The 21,012-nt window shown below is 42.5% G+C and overlaps 1 protein-coding gene across 2 annotated transcripts in view; it reads right to left on the bottom strand.

Moving 5' to 3' along the window:
- The window catches only part of LMF1 (lipase maturation factor 1), a 315,025-nt gene that overhangs the window by 281,167 nt on the left and 12,846 nt on the right, over positions 1-21,012 (bottom strand). The window contains exon 2 of one of the 2 annotated variants that reach the window (XM_067534103.1): positions 14,833-15,142. In XM_067534103.1, the coding sequence (XP_067390204.1) occupies positions 14,833-15,142 (310 nt within the window). Of the gene's footprint in view, positions 1-14,832; positions 15,143-21,012 lie in introns of those variants that run through there. The other variant, XM_067534102.1, reaches the window with a different exon arrangement.

Below are 21,012 nucleotides of genomic sequence, written 5' to 3'. Positions count from 1 at the left end.
TGGTCATAATCTCACTATTATCTTGAGCTCTCTGCATTGCATCAACCTGTTGTATCTTGGCAAACTTAGATTGTCAGCTCTTTGGGGGCAGGCGCTTTTTTTTCACCGCGTGTGCATGTACAGCGCCTAGCACAGTGGGGTCCCAGTCCGTTAGTGGGGCCTCTAGGCATTATTGAAAAATAAAAAAAAGTAAGTAATCATCAACTGACAGGCTTGGAAGCCGCAAAAGCCGACAGTCCATCAAAGTGATACAACAGAACCACTCCAGTTCTTCATTAATTTAGGATGCATCATTAAGTCAAAAGAGTGGGGGTAAGTAACATCTTTTAAAGCTGGTTTCAGTTCTTGCCAAGCCTTAGTATTCCACAGCGGTCATGGGGGGTGGAAGGGGAGGGAGGAAATAAGCTAGAATGGTAATAAGTGAAACCACTTGTCTTGGTTTCTGGATTCATTTTATTGTGGTCACAGATCTCTAAAAACTGGGATGCTGAGCTCTGTAATTACAACATCCACATTTAAATGGAGAGTTATATTTTAAAAAGCGACCTTGAAAATTAAGTTTGTTCCTCTCTTTCTCGTGGTGGTGGAATAAGTAATGACGAGGGAGAGTTAAAAGGGGCTGGAAAGAAGAGGGACTCCACAAAGCCTTCTGGCAAGCTGAGAAATGCCAGCTAATGGAGCAACCGTGGCTATTTAACCAATCTCATAAAATTGCTAAATGACAGGGCATTTTCACAAAGTTCTCTACCCGGTGTAACAACCATCAGTTCCCCTAGTCATCATTTAAAGGGACAATGTACTATTTTATTGTCCCCTTGCAAGGCAGGCCATGGGGCTTTGGTTAAAAGTCATCCAAAAATTGAATTATCTGACTGAGCGCTGGCATAAGCCAAGGCTTCTGTCTATGCTCATTTCCCAAGCTAAAAGTCGTTATGGGACCTGGCTCAGCTGCAGAAGTAGCCAAATTCAAACGAAGTCTGCTTTGGTTAAACCATTCCAGTGCCGAAAGCAAACACTGAAATGGCAGCCCATGGAATCCCGCTTTGAGCTGCTCCTTAAATTGGACTATGAATCAAAAGCAGAAAACGTGATACCGGCGCAGCAAGCAGAAGGATATGAAAGAAACTATTGCAAACTTTTCCCCATTCTGGGTTGGATCTGACTCCCGCTGACATCAACAGGAGCCTTGCCCCTGACTTCAATGGGAGCTGAATCGGGCTACCCTGCTCTTACAGAAATCACTGTGCTTATTAAGACAGATAATAGCTCAAAAGCACAAACATGTGCTCAACAAGTGAAAACAGATATCTGATGGGGGGAAAAACCAAAAAATGTCAGTTTAAATAAGCTGAAACCCTGGAACAAAAGGTCAGTTCTATCAGATTATTTTTGTGTGTATCTGTGCACATGCACGCGTGCACACACACACACACACACACACACACACACACACACACACACACACACACACACACACACACACACACACACACACACACACACACACACACACACACACACACACACACACACACACACACACACACACACACACACACACACACACACGGTCAGGGAAGATAGTTCAACTTTCATATAGAAAATAGTAGTCTAAAATTTTCATACACTACCTGTTGACACCCTGCTTGGCAGACGTCTTTTGCCTGCCTGGGTTTCAGTTCCTTGTTTAATTCTTAAATGAAGTCTTCCTTGAACCTCCAGGATTTATGAAAAGGCATATAGAATTTAACACAGCCTTCCTAGAGTTTCGTTTTTGTTTCTAAATATAGTACAGATGGAACATAATTCCCTGTTCAATACGAGCCTATAGATTCACAGAGTTAGAAGGGACCACATGGGTCATCCAGTGTAACCCCCTAGAGAAAAATGATCATTTTCCACCACATTCTGTAGGTTTTAGAATAGTTTCTATAGGACCCTTTGGTTTCTTCCACACTAAATTTCTATAATAGTCCAACTCCTTACTCTGGAAGTACTATAGGCATCCATATCCCCTCTGCCATTGATTACAGTCCCAGGGGGCATGACTCTACTCTCATTCTCAGAGAGAGGGAGCTTCTGTTTATTCAAATATTTCTGGCGCGCCAATCAAATAACACGGCTTGACCCTGAAAATATTTACTCTTATAAATAGGGCCACTCTAGTTAAAGAGCTTATTCTTAGTAGTAAGAGTTCCCAGAATCAGGCCCTTAGAGAAATTAACGAACACAGAGATTCTGTAGAGGAGTTGGACACGTCCCTAATCCCGGATGGCTTTTAATCTGTACCAATCAGAGCATTAACCTTCTTTCCAACCACAAACCACCGAGCAGCTCCAAAAAATTAGATTAGTTAAGCAACATGCTGGGCTGTATTGGCTCCTTGAAGGTATTTGGCAAGTTACAGCTTTAAAGAGTATTCATTAAAAACATGATTCATTCTTTTCTTACGTCGCTCAGCTGTGGAATCAATACCCAAATCTACATACTGGATACAGCTGGAAATTAGATGTGGCAGATAATAAGCAATTAAAAATATTCGTCTGGGAGTTATCACTGAGCTCTGCCGGAGACATGAGAGACCACGCAACCTTCCCACTAACCAGGCAATCTTCTGGTAAGTTTCTTTGACTGTAAACACATTGGGAAGGAGAGAGAGAGAGAGAGAGAGAGAGAGAGAGTGTATATTTACATGTGTGGATAGCATTTAGAACATTGTGGAAGCTACCAAAATATATTTAATAAAAGCCAATCCTTCCCTGATATATGACACATACCTCAACCACTCCCTTGATGTTGATGTTCTATTTATTCTTTTCATCAGTCTCAGGGGGTTTTTTTTTAAATGGGGTGCAAGGAAAATCACTAAGTGTTTTTCACTAACACTGCCTTTGAGATCAATGCATCAAGTTCCATAAAGTTATTTTCCTGTGCTTGTTACGAAGCTAAGCAACTGACACACATCACCAACTTCCTGTGTGTTTCTTGATATTACAGAGACAAGATAAGTGAGGTAATAACAGAAGTTCATCTAATAAAAGATATTCCTTCACCCAACTTTTCTCTCTGATATTCTGGGACTGACACAGCTATGACATCACTTCTTCATCTTAGACAGCCAATAGTTTTGACAGTTAGGTAAAAAGTGTTAACAGGGTTAAGACAGCATGAAAAAAATGGTCATAAGATCAAATTTTCAAACTGGTGACTGAAGAAGTGTCCTGGTAACATATCTAGTATTCATTGCTGTCAGGAGCATCATGGGATGCGCTGGGAGGACCAACTGCGATAATGCAGCTGCAATGCTCAGTAGCAATGCAGTCATACCAGTGCTGGAACACCTCTGGAACATCTGGAGCCGTTTGATGGATGGACTCAAAAGTTTTTTTACAGGCATTCCAGGCATCTAAACAGACACTGGAAATAGACACTAGCATAGAAATGGACATGGAAACATCATAGACATGGAAATAGGCAATGAAAATGTTTTCTAGCATAGACACTGACATGCTACATTATATAAAGATAAATGCTATAGAAGATGCCCAGAGCACTAACTAACTGATAAATCAATGATTTTTAATAGATTTTTGCTTACTCTTATACCAACACAACCTTTACAAGGTAATTTTAATTTAATCAAAGCCTAAACCCTCTATTTGACCAACTATATGATAAATCAAAAGGAAGAGAAGAATTTCATTTAAGATATTTTTAGATTAAAAATCCAGGATCACACAATCATTCATGTTTTTTATACAATATTAACCCCTCTGCCCTCTGAAACAGACACTAATTGCTCTAAAACTAATGGCCCTAGCAGAATTACTATAATTTCCCAGAGTGTCCTACAATAACACGAGAAGCACTAACACAGACGTTTAATTTTTTTTTTAAATAGGCAAACCATTTGTTATGGATCTGATAATAGGTCTATGACTCTGTCATCTTGGGCACAACAGTAGCCAATAGCGAGACCTAATGCAACAGAGCACCTCGACAGTTGTGCAAAAAAAAGGGAGTGAAATTCTCTTTGATCCCTGCGGCCAACAGCTTTCATCATACAGCATGACATTTGATAACCCTTCTCCTACCAACAAAAGCTTTCAGTCCTGGGCTAATCTGGTGCAACTTCATATACTAGCTCACACCATGGACGAATTTGCCCCATCAGTAAATGTCATTTCTACCTAGTTTTTCAAACCATTTCACCACCATAGAATAAGGTGGGATTTTCAAAGGACCTGACTGGTAATGGGTTCCTAAATCCCACTGACTTTCAATGGGAGTTGGGTTCCTAATCCTCTAGGAACCTTTGAAAATCCCAACCTACATCATTTACAACTAATTGTCTAGTCTTCTTATATTGCTAAATGCTACTTAACTACCTCAAAACAAAAACAAAAAAAAGAGGGGAAAACCATTCTCTTTACTTGGAAATTGCGAGCACTTAAATGTCTAAAATATGAAGGCATCTGTGGAATTATCTTTTATTTTTATGGCATTAGCACCAAACAAGATTGGAGTCGCCTTGTGCTGTGCAAACATAAATAAGAGACATTCTCTTTTTAAAGGACGGTTGATTATACCAAAATGACAGGAGTAGGGAGGGGAAACTTGACATTTTGAGGGAAATATTAAATGATTCATTACTGACATCAGCCATGGTGAAATTTTTATCTTTCAAATGCAAACATGTTTTTCATTAGCATCATTAGTTCCCAATTGTATGGCAAAGCAATAGTGTCACATGGTAATAATCTTTGTTTCATTAGTATGTCATATCAACTGCTCACAACATTCTTTGAAACTGATACGCTCGCTCTTTTCTGTATGAGTAGGAAGTGCCAAAAGCAGCTTCCTCTACAGGAAGGATGACCCCCTGAGATCCTTTAACTTTCAGTTTAAGTTTCTAGAGATAATCCTTTCTTTTCTAGGGGAGAGGAGAAAGGGGGATGTCAAGCAACAATCCTTAATAGCAAAGAAATTCCTGAGGTTTATTGCCAAAGCAAAGAGCAGATAAAAGAATAAGATTCAACTTTTTTTGTTGTTGTTTTTGGGATACTTATGAGAGCTAGAAAAACAGACAGAGCCAAGCTGTAATAAAGCTTACTTTAAAAAAAAATTTAAGGCCCCTAACAAGATTCAAACAATTTCAAACACAGTACAGTTGTCAAAATAACATTCTGCTTTTAATTAAATTAAATTTTAAATTCAGCAAAATATCTGGGCAAGTACTGTTTGTAAAAGCACATACAAAAGTTACAGACTGTATCAATTGTCTGCATTTCTTGAGCATTTTTTCTGAGGGCTGAAAAGCTCTTTACTAATAAGAAGACACTTCACACTCCTGTGAAATAAGTAAGCATTCTTACCCCCAGCTGGCAGAAGGGTAAACTGAGGGATAGATGGATGAAATGGTGTGTCCAAGGTCACAACAAGTCAGTAGACACACACACACACACACACACACACACACACACACGCCTCCTGCCTCTGAAGTGAAAGTGTTTTCCCAAATGTAAAAGATGGTCAATTTAGGAAAGGATGATGGTGAATCGTTAATGGTGAACGAAGGCCACTTCATTTCTGAACGAGCATCCACATAGGGATTAATGCACTTTGACGTCACACCTTTAATTAATTGATCAACGTTCCTGAGCAGCCCCATGAAGATTTGCCCTCAGTACCTCAAGCTCCCCGTCAAGAAAAAGGGGCATAATATTTAGCTACCATGCAGGAATGTTATGAGGCTATGTTTATGCCTTGCAGAACTCTGAAATCCTCGAATGGACGGAAATCTAAAAATCCACTGGATTGTTTCACACTTCATATAATATCATTTCTCTGCTTTCATGTGAAATGCATTCCTTTTTTGTTTCAGTTTTCAACCCTCAGCTCAACCCTCCTTCTCCTAACAGACTCCATCAAGAAGCCACGTTTGACAGAGAGGGGAAGAGCAGTTTTCAACCCTTTCCTCACCCTTCCTTCAATTCTCTCCATCCTGTCTAACAGCATGTAGCAGAAAACCTGATTAATTTAGAGATGGTGTTACTTAATGCTTAATGATGCAGCTGCAGACCTCAAGTTCGAAGACTGTCTGACCAGAGCTGTAACTGGAAACTTCATTTTCCCCAGGAGGAGCTGACTGAGAAGAGAAGATACATTTCTGCATGTCCTTTTAATTTTGTTCATCTTTGGTTTTGATCTCCAATACAAAGAAGGCCTCGTTCCCACTACCTGATCAAAGAGGCAAGATAAAATAATCTAATCATCCAATTTTATAACCCTAAACAGTGCTGAAGTCTCATCTTGATTTATCTCACTCTAAATTCTATAGAGCATTGGCTTGTTTATTACATTTACATTTTTCTTTTATTCAGAATAAGCTCTGAGGCAAACAAGTGGAACGGCTGTATTAATTAACACACACACACTTGATGGAGTATCACACCTGTTTAATAAACTCTTCAGATGTTGTACCCCATAGCAGACAAACATGAAAAGATAACATTAGCACAAAACCTGTGTGTCTGCAATTCATCCCCTCAAGAAAGTAAAAGAAAAAAAAGTGTAGTTAATCTCCATAAATGGAATATGTAAAAATAGGGACACTGTCATTTAAACAGAAACAGTTTGGGTTGGTCAGAGTTGCTATTATATTGGGATACTACTCTTTTAATATAAAGCCTCGTTTATAGAGAACTATCACACAGATGTAACAAAGGTCCATCAAGCTTCTGGTTATTGCTTTGCACTGCCGAGACGAGATGTGGATGCATTTTTCAGCGAGAATGGGTAAATGGGATAACCTGGGTACAATAGGCCTGACAGGAATCGCAGGCAAAATGGGTTTATGGAAAAGATCTGGTCTAACTGACTAGATTTTTTTGTTTGATCAGATTCCAAGTGTGGTTGATACAGCGTTTGGTTGATAATAGCGTTGATCTGATAGACATCTAAGGCATTTGACTTGGTACCGCACAACATGTTGATTAAGAAACTAGAACGATACAAAAATCAACATGGCACACATTAAACAGATTAACAGCTGGCTAAATGATAGATCTGAAAAGGTAACTAACTATAAACAGGGAATCATTAAAGAGCAGCTTGGTTTCTAACGGGGTCCTGCAAAGATCTGGTCTCTATGCTTTTTAACATTTTTATCAATGAACCTGGATTTTTATCAATCAACACTGGACATTTTTCTAAAAGATACGCCCTAGCTAAATCACAGCTCTTTGAGTTAAAGACGGAACTAATTTAGGGACAACTTATGGACTGTGCTGTGCAGGAGGTCAGACTAATGATCACAGTGCTGCCCTTAAACTCTCTGAATCTTGCACACTAGAGTTAGAGAGTCCCAGATCTGATGCAGAGTCAGTGTATGTTTAGAGTCTGGAGCTGGAAAGGGAGTTTGTTAAATCCACTCCACCGTTCACTCTCTGGCTGATTTCCGACCCACGTGGAGAGGCTCACAAGACATTCACTTCCATCCTTTGTCAGGTGGGAGGATGCTGGACATCCACTGAAGTATCAAGGTGGTAAAAAGAAGGGGAAAACAAAGAAGAGAACACAAAGGGCTTCATAGACAGGGTACTGAAGAGTCCCCTCACCCCCGAGTGAAAACCGAGCCCTGATCATCTTGTCAGCTTCCACGCACTTACTGGCATTCAACCTAGAACTGTTTGCAGCCCATCGGCCAGAAGATACAAGACTGATTAAAGTCCTGCACAGATCAAGTGTTTTTTAAGGAAACTTAAAAACCGCAAAACTCTCCTGACAAAAAAGCCTGTCTTCTTTTTCTGTTATAAAGGCACTCAAAAGACATGCTTTTATGACCTGCATTGTAACTGTCTTTATAACTAATACTACAGCAAAAGCCATTGATATTATGCTCAATCAGCTAATGATGACAAAACATTGGGTATCTGGAGCCAGGACTAAAGGAGTCACGTCCTCTTCACCTACACCCCAGCTAAATGTGATAGTATCTGCAGCTACTTGGAAACCATCTGGCATAGTGGCTCTACAGGGCATGTGAATATGAAACAAATTGTATTTACTCCACCAACCACCTCCAGGGTTTGCACAGTACTGCAGTGCAGCTCAGTTTCACATTCTCTTGTGGAAAAAGGTGTGCTGCCTGGTCTTACGTTATCCCAAGTATTTGTTAGCAGTAGCTCCATCAACATTTCCACAGGGGAGGAACACTCTGAAAAGAATGTTGTAACCATGCAGTGCTGTAACATTTTATTTATTGGCTCATAAAACATACTCCCTCGAGTTCTTGTAACTACACCAGAATTTGAGTTTCTAAAGACAAAAAAAGGAATAGAATTTGGAATGCCATATAGAACAAAACCAGCTTTATAGCAAGTATCTTACAGATTGTATCCCAGCATCAGACAATACACTTACCTTCTCTCTCTTAGCTATCATTTTGATTTTGTAAGTGAGACAGGCAGAGGAGACAGAGAGAGAGAAAGAAAAAAAAAGTGGTTTTGAAATGAGATCTGAAAATATATGAAGGAACAATGAGGAAGCACAGAGGAATGGATAGGAAGCCAGTGCTAGATTAGTGTAAGGGCTTGTCTACACGGGTAAAAGCTATTCCAGAATAAAAGTGATTTTATTTTAGAATCTTTACTCCACTCTGAAAGCAAACTAATAGCTCTGGAATAAATGTCACTTTTATTCCCGACCAGCACATCCACACAGGGAACTATTCCGGGACAGCTATTGAAAAATCACTTATTCCACAATTACCTATTCCAGTCAATATATCCACATAGATGAGCCCTAATGGAGGTAGCAGGGAAAGGGGCCATGAGAGAGATTTCATAAAGTCTGCTACCACAAGTTTAGGGAGGTTCTTAGAATAACGGGCAATTTTGAACTAGATCTTGGGAAAAAAAAAATGGGAACTAGTATGGATTATTATAGGACTCATATTGAGGATGGAGGAGGCAGAGAGAAACATGCCTGCTGAATGAACCCGGGCAGCAGCCTTCATCATACAATGGAATCTAGAGAGATGGGACCTGTGGAGGCCACAAAGAAAGAAATGAAAATATAGAGGGATTTCCATGCACACACACCTTTGTAGATTCTTTAGCTGGTTTAACAGCTTTTTATCTTTTTCCAAGCAAGAACTTACTGTGCAGCATCTCTCTGAAACCAGGGATATGCTGCACAATTAACTAAAATGGGGGATATGGCTAACACCCAACATGGAGCTCTCCAACCCACCCATGGGTCAACTACTTCATCCTTCATTTCACTGGCAGTTTCTTAGATTCAGATCAGCCTCATCCCATTTCAAAGGAGACATTCAGCATGCAAGAGGGAAACACAAACAAACAGACAAAAAAAGTGTTTTTAAGAGCACAGGCTCTTTGAGCATTGGATATGAGAGTGACCCATGCTACCCCAGTGAACACTCCCGATACACCCAGTGATATTAGTGAATTACTCCCGATTTACACGAGGGTAACAGTAAAATTTGCACATCACCTGGTGCAAAGTTACCAACGTGACTATAAGTATAAAGGTGCCATATCCAGGCTCCATTTTTAAATATAGCAAGGATTAATTCTGGGCCTACATTTGACAACCACTGAGATTAACACATTTGTTTCTGTGAACACTAGATTTGGGAACTAACCAACCAAAGGACATTGTATCACAGACGGTCCACAAGTATTGTAGCAGCACCTGCAACACGCTGACAAAATTAAGTATTTCGTTCCAGGTCAATGTCTGATTTTAAAACCCACAGACTTCATTAAAATAATCCTTATCCTGGGAATCCAATCACAGGCAGCTTACCTAACAGTGAGCAGAGGTGTCAAACCTTCTCTCGCCTAAGCAGCAGTGTCAGTGGCTTCAGGCTGAGACTGGAACAGTGGCAGAGTTCCAGGAAGTAATAGAAACCAGAAATTAGATTAAGTCTTAAATCTGCCATCTACATTCTCACTCATTTCATTCATATATGTTTCACATGTTGCACGTGAACCTGAAGAGAGATTAATTTCAAGCGGATACAGTGCCGGCAACATGCCAGATTCAGAGCCCTGGAACTCTGCTTCCACGAGACAGCGCAGAACAGATAATGACAGTACAAGCTTCTCCCACACACCATGTGCCTGAACTCTATTCTGGAGAGACCACTTCTAGGGCCTAGAGGGAAGTCAAGTCTCAATAGCCTAGTCATTCCTCGGCCTCTCTGCCTACACCTCCAACAGGTCTGCCCATTGTCTGACAACATAGGTCATCCTCTAGGAACTGGACTGCAACCCAATCATTCATTTCACACAAGCCACCCACCAGTTTTCAGAGGCCATCACAGACGTTGGTCAGCTTTGCACCCCGTGAGGATGGGCTCCATTTCTTATTCCTATTCCCAACTTCCTGACCCACCAATCTGGTTTCCTCTCCTCCTCATCTGGGATAAGCAATTTCTACCAAACTATTATAGTTTTTATACTGTAGACAAAGGCATTTAACACTTTCTCCATTGCGTTATCACAGCAAAGTTTCCCTGGAACAGACACTATTCTCCAGCCACTGTATTTCAAAGAAGTGGAAGTCTAATATACCTAAAATGCATGCAGCTGATGCCTTCCTGCTTTTCAAAGAGACAGTTACTCTACTGAAGCTTCCTCTCTATCCTGAGCTGAAGCCAGCTGGACGGCAGTTGAAAGAGAATCACTCAGTCAACAGCGTCTGGTATCTGAAGACTTCAGCCCAAAACAAATAGACACATTTAAAATTAAAATAAAAAAAAAAAGAACATAAAAAGAATAAATTGTCCCTTGCTGGCATAAAGAAGGAGCAAATTGTGTATCTCTTTAAAATCCCGTATCTCCCTTGAAATGGCTTCCCGATTAGCAATCTCATAGGAGTTGCTAGACCAGATCAGACCACCGGTCTGTCTTAGCCCAGTATCCTATCTCTGACGCCAGTCAGCACCAGATGCTTTAGAAACCCCATAGTGGGCAATTATGGAATAAACTGCACACATGAAAAATGTCTTCCTATCCTGAGAAGCCTGTTTGAGGAACTACCATGTAATTCCTACTGGGGGCCTTGTGACATAAATCTTGGGAAAAGAATCATGGAAGGATCCTACTTAGAATCTCTGGATTCTTCCCCGAAGCATCTCATCAACCTCTCAAATCTCCCCCACCTGCCAACCCCCACTGCTGGGACGCAACATGTCACCAAGACCTAAAATGAGCGGAACACACAAAATGATCCATGCAGGAAACTTGCTGTGAGCTTCCGTCCTCTATCTCAAATAACTGCCCATAACCTCATGGTGGTTTATCTCTTTGAATGATTTATTTTTTTTTAAAGAAGTGAGGAAACCAAATGTCTGTGGCACACCAGTGACGCTGGGACAGAAATGAGGGACATTGTACGCGTAGAGTACAGCCAAACACGAACGGCCGGCGACTGCATTTCACTCCATCCCATTTGTGACCGGAGGCCACCCCAGACACGAAAAGATGCCAGTGCCTCACATACACCCAAGTCAACCCTAAAATAATCCCCACATTTAACTATTTGTCTGTGAATCAGGGCAGCCTACCCCACTAAGGGCCAGAGGCCTTGGGCCGCTCAGCCCATTCCATTAGCCCCATGCCATCCCACCTGTGCAGGGTTGGCCATAAGAGGAAGGAAATCCAGCAGCAGAGTGAGAGCATTAGGCAGACGAAGGCCCAAGGAAGACTCCACACAGGAAGGCCTGGGTGTGGCTGTTCGGGAGAGAACAAGGAACAATCCAAAGGAGACCTGGATGGGCTGAGGGGAGAGACGAAAAGGAGTACAAGAAGAGCAAAGCTGATTCCAGAGGCTGGGCAGAAGAGCACTGGAATCAGAGGAGGGAAGAGACCCTGTAGAAAGGAGAGGCTGAGCGCAATTTGAGACTGGGGCGCAGACACTGTGTTTCATGTTTGTTCTGCAGTTGTCTACCCCGAAGGAGTGGACTTTGTTAATGGTTTAGCCAGAGGGCCAAGGGGGAAACTGAGGCCGGGCCACTGCAGGGCCCGTCCAAGTCACAAAGGGCTGCAGGAGGCAATGGCAACTCCGCAATGGTCAATAAAAAGTGGACATTTATTTATACAGAGACTGTCTGAATACAATCAGCGAGCTGCAGTTTTAAGACCTGATCCTGCTCCCGTTGAGGTCAAAGGCAAAATCCATGTAATTTCAACAGGCACAGGTCTACGGCTTGCCGTCACAAGAATTCTTCGCATCTTGGGGGGCGAGGGAGGAAAATCAATTCATTCCCCTGTTCCCCAAACCTCTTTTTCCACTGTAAGCACCCAGGCACCCGGCATCCACATCTCTGTGGAACTGAACGTCACAGTGAATGCACAATGATAATATGGCCTTGGCCACCCAGTGACCCATTGCAGAGGATCTAATGAAAAATGTAACCATGGTTGAATGAGCTGCAGCATTGGGTCGCTTTGATTTCCCCCACCCCTCTACAACATGAACCCAATTTCCTGTGGAATATATTTCATGCCACAACTAAGCTGAGATGAAATTGAGGCCACGCCGATTTTTCTCCCCACCCCCTTTAACTCAGCACATGCTACCATATGCCATAAATTACCTGCGTACGACAGTGTAACTTACCAGCGCCAGATGAACTAGCAAAACAAAGTACAACCCTATCTCAAAAATCAGGAGGCAATTCCTACAAACCACAGCATCCACAGAATGCAAACTTTAGGCTCGGCCCACAATCCCACAAGACGATTCATCGTCTTCTGAGGGGCAAAGGGACCTAAAGATTGACCATGAGTTGCAGAGCCAGACATCCACTCAGGAAGAGACATTTGGATAAGGTCTGCTGGGCAAAGGTTGCGGTTTCATCCATCCCTGGAAAAAAGTCCCCGCCCCCACCCCCCCAACCACGCACCTCCCCCTCCCTTGCCTTTAAAGGGTTGTTAAAACCCAACAGCAGACACTCAGCAGCAGTTAAACTGGCACGGACTGCAGCAGGATTTATTTTTGGCAGAAGGTTAGCAGTTCTGCAAGAATGCTGCACCTCTCATGCCTATCAAGAAGAAGTCACACCTCTCCTCTGAGCACGCGTATTACTGGTGTAAATGGTTCGGAGCAAAGGACACGAGAAGCAAGCATGACTAGGCAACTGCACAAGAGGGAACACAACAAAACAGGTTCATTCTTATAAATCAATACGATAACAAGATTAAGATGCTGCCGCTTACACAGCACCTTTGTCCAGTGCTCCCAAACGCTTCACAGACATTAACGGATTACGCCTCACAATGCTCCTCACGATGATGGAGTAGCATTAGTGACGGACCTGAAAACCCATCCAAACCGCAGGAAATTTGGATTTGGATCTGAAGCGCCTCCTCTAGCCCCTTCCTCTTCAAAGAGGCCAAAAACAAAACCAGCACCCCAGGATTTTGAGGAAGCTCAGCTCCAGATTCCAATCCCCAACTTCGCAGCTTTAATTATGATGCATTTTTTACAGATGGGCTAAAAGAGACCAAAGGAGGTTAAGCAAACTATCTGGCTTTAGCTGGTACAATCACAGAAATTCCCCCGGCTGCCAAGAATGGGGGCCTGATGGCATTTCAAGTTCTTCTGAAAAAGCTAACAGCCAGGGGGGACATATAAGTGCCTAGAGGTAAGCAGAGAGCCTTTTGTACTAGCTCAGAAGTGGAGACAAGAAAGGATGGAATCAAACTCTTCATCATGCCACTGTGGCCGTATTCTGGACTTTTGATAACTGCAGAGCTGAAAGAAGTAAACTTAACTCTCTAGGGGGATCCCCTAATTACCCAAATGTCCCTGCTGCCCATGGAGTGATGGAAGGGTTCTAAAGTGGGCTAAAATCGAGTGGGATGATTAGCACCTGCCATTCTTTTCACTTTCTTTAAATGTGATAGGATGTGATTTCACAGACTGGGCTGGACAAATTTGCTCAGCTCAAGTAAGGAATTAAGCAGAGGTAGTTTGGGAGCATACTAGAGGAAAGGAGAAAAAAGCACGTACACAAGATATTACTCAATATCAGGGTAGATGCTCATACCCAGTGGCTATACCGTGGTCACTACAGGTTACTGGTTTTAGCTTGATCAGGGTGGGTATCATTCCTTATGGTGACTGGCAAGATTTGTTGTACCTTCTCAACTTTTACTAACTCTGTAATTCTGTCGAGCACTACTTTAATGAGTACATCCCATAAAGTTACATTGAAGATTCAGGGTATGATGCAGGGCAGAGAGGTCCCTGAATTTGGTAGTTATACCACCAGAGATAATTAAAGAGCCAGGCAATGGACAACCATTCTCTTCTCCTGACCTTTATTTAAAATGTTGAGGGTTTCAAATTGTATCTTAAGCAGGCACAAAGACAACACGCTATTATCTATTCATGAGATGTGGCAAAGAATAATTTTGCTGAAAACAAAGCGTTAATGTTAATGGGAGCTACATGGCTAGGGCGAGGAAAGAACATACTCTACTGCAGAGATAATATGTACTACAGTTATGTTATCAGCCTGATTCTGCTGTTATTCACAATGAGGTAAATTAGGAGACACTCTGTTAAACTGAATGGTGTTACCCTAGTGTAAGAGTCGAGCATAACAATAATTAAGTCCATAAGAAATTAGCTGAACTGTATTTTTCTTTCTGAAGGGTAAGTTCCTTCCTCAGTGTGGCTAAGTAATGACTTACCGTGCCTCCATCTGTCAGGAAAACAAAAAGCTTAACCGTACAGTGCATGGTGATAAATGACAAAGAGCAAATCAGAGGAGAAAGTCTGTCAGCCTACCAGATCTGTCCAACATTAACCAACGAGAGGTAGAGAATCCACAGAATGGCCATAAGGATCATGTTTGCACATCCGGTGACCAACACGAAAGCCGAAACTCCCAAGCCCAGGCCAGCAATGTAGTCCAGGGTGCTGTCCATATCTGACCAGTCCAGGAACCAGATGATTGTTGGGGCATAGCTCAAAGAATCCAGGTTAATCTTCCCTTTGAAATACCGTTTGACGTTCTGCAAGTACAGCTTGCATGGCAGCAGTCCCTTCTCCCCTATCAGCTGCTTGTTTTGATGGTAAGCCACCAAAAAAGCGACAACTGGGGGGAAAAAAACAAATGAAAATGTCATTAAAAACCATCATAGAAGGACATTTTTCAAGCCCAGCATGGTGGAGGTATATCTATCCATCTGGATGGAATGCATGAATGCTTCCTTCAATCCAGTAGCACACAACCCAGCCATTTCTATTAAATTTTAACTATAAGGCATGGGGAATCCCATAAACACTGTCTCCCTTAGTACAGGAAATTTATGCAGAAGCTGTTTTGGGGAACATACACTTTTCACCAAGATGGATACAGCTTTATTTGCTAGCAATCTCAGCAGTAACAGCAACGAATTACTAAAGAAATCATCAGCCACTGACCTGACTAAATCTAAGGCTTGGTCTACACGTACCTCAGCGATTCGGCGGCAGTCGACCGGAGTTGCGCAAAGAACTTGCGTAAGTCCCTTTGACTTCTGTGCTTCCCTTCACTGCACTGCACCGACGAGAACCACGTTCCCGTCGACGCAGCGCTATGCCACTTGAGGAGGAGGTTTTAGTACGTCGACTTCTGGATCAACTGAGCGGGTCTTCACTGACCGCTCAGTCGATTCAGATAAGTCGATCTGAGGGCAGCGACTTTGCCGCCGTCAGTGTAGACATAGCCTAATATAGAAACAAACAAAACACTCAGACACTGGAAGAAAATGACATTACTTTGCACATGCCTAGTGTCTTTCATCCGAGGGTCTCCAAAAAAGTGTTTTACGCAACATCAACTAATCCCACCCAGACACACACAGGCCACACACAGCATCTCTATTTTACCAGTGAGTAAACTGAGACAGCAAGATTAAGCAACTTGCCCCAGGTCACATGCACAACAGAGTTAGGAACAGGACTCTGTTCATTAGACATCACTGCCTCACATAATAAGCAGAAATAACTGAGCTCAGACCTGAACTTTGCCAACTTTCGAGCGTGTCTGGATCCCTCTCAAATCCCACCCAGACCAAAGGCTGCTAAGACAGCTACACATCCACTCCCCGTGCACGAAGAAAAGACAGTGCGGTTCACAGCTTTCAGGAGGAAGATGGCAAGTCCTGCTAACAATAGCTTATCTGGGAACAAAAAGTCAGCAAAGGGGCTACACCATAGTCACAACAAGACAGATTCTCTCCGGCAGCCAAGTTCCACTCGGTGCCAGAGAATGGAGGAGTGGCAGGATGCTCATTACACAGCTGCCCGATTCTGAGGTTCTATCTGAGCTGATACCAGCATGAGTGGTGTAACTTAGGGGCTACTTTAACTGACAACAGTTGCACATGTGCCTCAGAGGACCATGCACCAATCTACCCAGGGCATGGACTGATGCAGGAGCCACCAGTTTGACACCACCCAAGAGCTCCCCCAATGCCAGGGGAATTCTCAACCAGCCAGCTACCGCAAGTACTCATCTCTTTTGGGCTGCCTGGGTGGTACAAAGGGACCAGATCCTAATGAGAATCTGGCTCACCATCATTTCTGAGGCATCATTTCAATATGGCCACTTCATAACAAACCTCTCATGTACCAATTCTAGTGAACATTCTTCTACAGGGAAACGGAGTCCCAGCTGGGGGCTTTATGGTACATTTTGAAAAGAACCCCAGCAATGCCCTATCTCCTTACAGTATCTTGGACTCAGGGAATTCTGAAGCCAGGATCGTATTCGCTGTCCCGTAGGAAATGCAAGCACAGGAATGGCATTTCACGGCCCCCTGGATGCATTTACTTCGATGACAGGATAAAGTATATTTAAAACATTGCAGTCAAGGCAGAGGACCTAGCAAAAGTCAGCAGGTCCCTTAGCAGATGACACCTGAGTTCTCTCCCCAGCTCCATCCCACACTCACTGTGTGACTTTGGGTATGTCACACAGATTTAGTTTCCTCATCTGCATTCAGTATTAGCCTGCCTCACAATGTTGCTGTGAAGCTACCTCATTCACGTTTGTCGGGCACTTGGAGGGCCCCAAATGGAAACCACTCCATATAAACAGTGGTTAAAGGCGACAGTAACAAAAGAGGGTGCTCTGATTGCACTAGCCCAGGAAAATGAGGAGCTGTAGGAGAACACCGCTTACCCAAGCCAGGTAGAGGAGGGACAACACCCCCTAAGTTCTTAGCAGGATGGGGATAGCTGCACCATCCTCCCTTCCTACCTTAACCCAAGATATTTTCATTATCTGAAGGCAACATTCAAAATACTGTACAGTGTAAATATTCAACAGCTCCATTTATCATCAGCACAAATAGTGCTGATTGTAATGGATAGTGCTGGTTTTCTAATGCTTTGGGCAATAATTACCCCACACCACACAGACAAGAGGTGCTATCTGCAGTGTGATAGTCTAGCTTTGGAAATCAACGTATAATAGTTTGTGTACATCATCATCTGTATAAAACCCCAAATATTAGAATTTTTCTCTCACAGAACATATTTTAAAACGGTCTGATATGTTAATGTGACAGCTCATGAGATAACATTCAGCATCTCAGATGCTTCAAGTTAATTTGGCCATTTCACAGTTAATGTTCACAAAAATGCAACTATTTCAGTAGTGATGGGCTGGACTCCTGTACCCTCTCACATCCCGGCATGTCCAAAATGTATGATTTAATATTTTCTTGTCCTCTAAATTGCTACTTTTACACGTCACTACAGCTCTTCCACTGATATCTACATCCTTACACTGGACAATCTAAGAACAGCCAGATGCTTTTTTTAACCGTATAAAAGCAATTTAATTACAGATCATAGACCTAGAATTTGATGTACTGCAGAGAAAGTCGGTCAGTTTCTAGGAATTATCTCATATTTTAGGAATCTCCTCCCAGTTACCAGCGTGCAGTTTGTAGCTGCAGTAATCTCCTCTGTCAGAGGAATGATGAGGGTCAACCGACATTTCCTGATTAAGGCTCCATACGTTGCACTCCCAGCAGCCAACCTGCTCCTGTTTCAAGCATTATCCGATCACTGGCTACGTCATTTGCAGCAACATTTGAAGTCTTCCAAAATGCTACAACACTGATTATTTTCCCTCTCCTAGTAATACTCAGATCTATCCTAGACGGAGGGAGCTGTGGTGAGCACTACAATTTCGATGTCCACAGACAGCAACATATCTAACAACAACACGTGTATAAATCCGGATGCAGGTACATGGAACTGGGCTCACAAAGTGCCGTTTTCCAATAGATATGGGCTCCCCCTGCCAAGTCTGTATGTGAAGCCACGCTTTGCTAACATTTGCAAACCTTGTGACCTGGAGGTTTGATTAACTATAAAAATCAGGACCTAATCCCTGCATTGAGAACAGAATTCCAACTTGCACATAGTCTGGCGTGTTGGAATAGTGGGCTTGGGCTCAGAAATTTGCAAACTTGAAGAAATTTGTAATTTCAAAATAAGACAAGACAAAAACTGAACTGGGAGGCGGCATAGGAAGGAGATAGGGCCACAGGCTGAGACTCTGGTGGTCTTGGTTCTAGTCCCGGCTCTGCAATTCACTCTCTCTGTCCGACTGTTACGCCACTTCCTTCCCCTCCCCCGCCCATGTAAAACGGGCACAATGAAGAGCAGCCCGGAGTTATTACAGAAATCATATGCCAGAGCTTCAGACTCGCTTCTCAAAGATCTCATCCCTGGAAGAGGCGAACCAGGATGAAGGGTTGGGGTCAGTGTGTAACCCATCTCATGCTTCGTACAGATCCCATGGTAGGAATAATCCATGGTGAGGAATTACTGCAGCCAGTCCATATATAGAGTCAAAGGGCCCAATCCTGCAAAGGTTCTCAGAGCCTCCTGAGAGGTGCTGAGTAACTCATAGGATCAGGTTCTTAACATGTACCACTGTCTGCACTCAGGGTCTGAATCTGGTCCTCAATTTATATTTTAAACCTGAACTAACTCCCCTACTCATTTGAGGAGGAAAGAAACACACTTCACATTAACCGTGATCAGAAGACTGCACCATCTCCCCCAAACACACACAAGGATTTCCAGTGGCATTCAATTAATCCCTTTAAAACCATTACTCTGACATGACATACCAATTTATTTTCTTACTGTTTCTTGAATGAGCACTAAGGGCCCAACCCAATAACTACCTGAAGTTAACAGAAGGATTCCCATTGACTTTAATCAGGTTTGAATCAGAACCCTAATGCAGCAGATTGGGTTTTTTTTAAACACACTGAACTATTTTATAAAAAAATTGATAAAAGCCAAGCAGAGCATTTCATTAGATTAGAGAGAGAAGAAGAGGAGGGGGGGGGGGGGGGAGAGACGGACACTGACCATAAAAAGAGTTGGCTTTTTATGACAATAAGCTAAATAACTTAACATTTAAAAAACATATATTTTAAGGTATTCCTTATGCTGGCTTTATTTTATTTTTTTTTAAATTAGAGCTCTGCTCAGAACTGTAAAACTAAAAAATTCAGTACATAAAACCAGCAGAATTAGAACGTTTCCCAATGTCAGATTATTTAATACCTCTGCTTTGGTTAAAAAAAACTCTCTGCCTTTAAAAAACCCTACATGGCTTGATTTACCTTGATTAGCATTGCAATTTGCTACACAGTTTTCAAAAAGTGCTAATCAAATTTACCTCTAAATGCTGCACAAATTGTTGCTCCAACCCGTAACTGCTAATCAGTTTAGAAAAATCTAAATTAGACCCCTGCACTGTAAGCAAGACAAACAAGGAAAGGGTAAATTAGGAAAAATATACACTGCAGCAATTGAAGAAAAGTATACGCTATATAGACAGAATATTGTACAGGGTATTTAAGTTTAAAAGCAGCAAAGATCTATTATAAGTTGGCATGAACCGCACATCTAAGAATTGTACAGCTCGGGCCAAAAATACAATTTTTTTTTTAAAAAACCAAGCATTTATATGTCTGGAACGTGGAATGTAACAATTTTGCAATCAATTTGCATAAGCAGTTTTTCTAATTTGGTTAAAAACTCATCTTATCCAGAACAGTCCTTACACTTCCTCCTAAATAGCACTCCATTATACCTCCACACTATCAAGACCCATGTCACCACTATTCTAGTACATTATCCACACGCGTACAATATTACACATGCACATGTGGAAAGACACAGACCTTGCGGTTCGCTGCTTACAATCCACCAGTCTTTGTTCTTCCCACAAAACACAATTATACTCAACCTCCCATTAAGATTTCAGGGCTCCTCCAACACTCATTTCCTGCACCAAGTAGTATTATAACTACAACTACCACTAGAGGGCAATCGATATACTACAAAGTACAGGTACATGTTACTACACCACAGCTACATAATCCTCTGCGTGGCTGAGGATTCATACATATATGTGTATTATAGGTATATGACACCGAAGTTCACTCCAGTCTTCCAGTCAGATGGAAGTGTGACTGTTAGGTCTTCCACCTTCCTCAACTGCAACTTGTCCCTTCCCCAGGGCTGACTGCACTACTTGCACGATGCTCTCCAACTCCCCCAGCCATGGAAGCGAGAGGCTGGAACGTATAGCCAAAGGCAGAAAAGTTCGGTCAGGCCGGTAACCAAACTCCCCATGCATCGTGGGGATACTTTGCCCCTCTCTATTGCCTTCTATCAAAGCATCTCAAACATTCATGAGTAGCTCATATGATGCATCAACATCACCACCCCTCTCCAGGGGCAGAGAGGTCGAGAGACTTGCCCAAGGTCTCTCAGTGCTAGAACTGAAGACAGACTCTCTATCTCCTACCTGCCAGATCTGTGCCCTATGCACACGATTTCTATCCCCCCACACAGAGGGGCAGCTGCAGGGCTACCTACATGCACCCTACCAGGGGAGGCCCATCCCCCAGAGAGCATGCTTCGACAAAGCCCATTTAG

Source organism: Emydura macquarii, unplaced genomic scaffold (assembly GCF_026122565.2).
Source record: "Emydura macquarii macquarii isolate MOO-44397 ecotype Brisbane River unplaced genomic scaffold, CSIRO-AGI_Emac_v2 contig_3390, whole genome shotgun sequence".
In the NCBI taxonomy this organism is placed as follows: Eukaryota; Metazoa; Chordata; order Testudines; family Chelidae; genus Emydura; species Emydura macquarii.
This window is presented reverse-complemented; position numbering and strand designations above follow the sequence as displayed.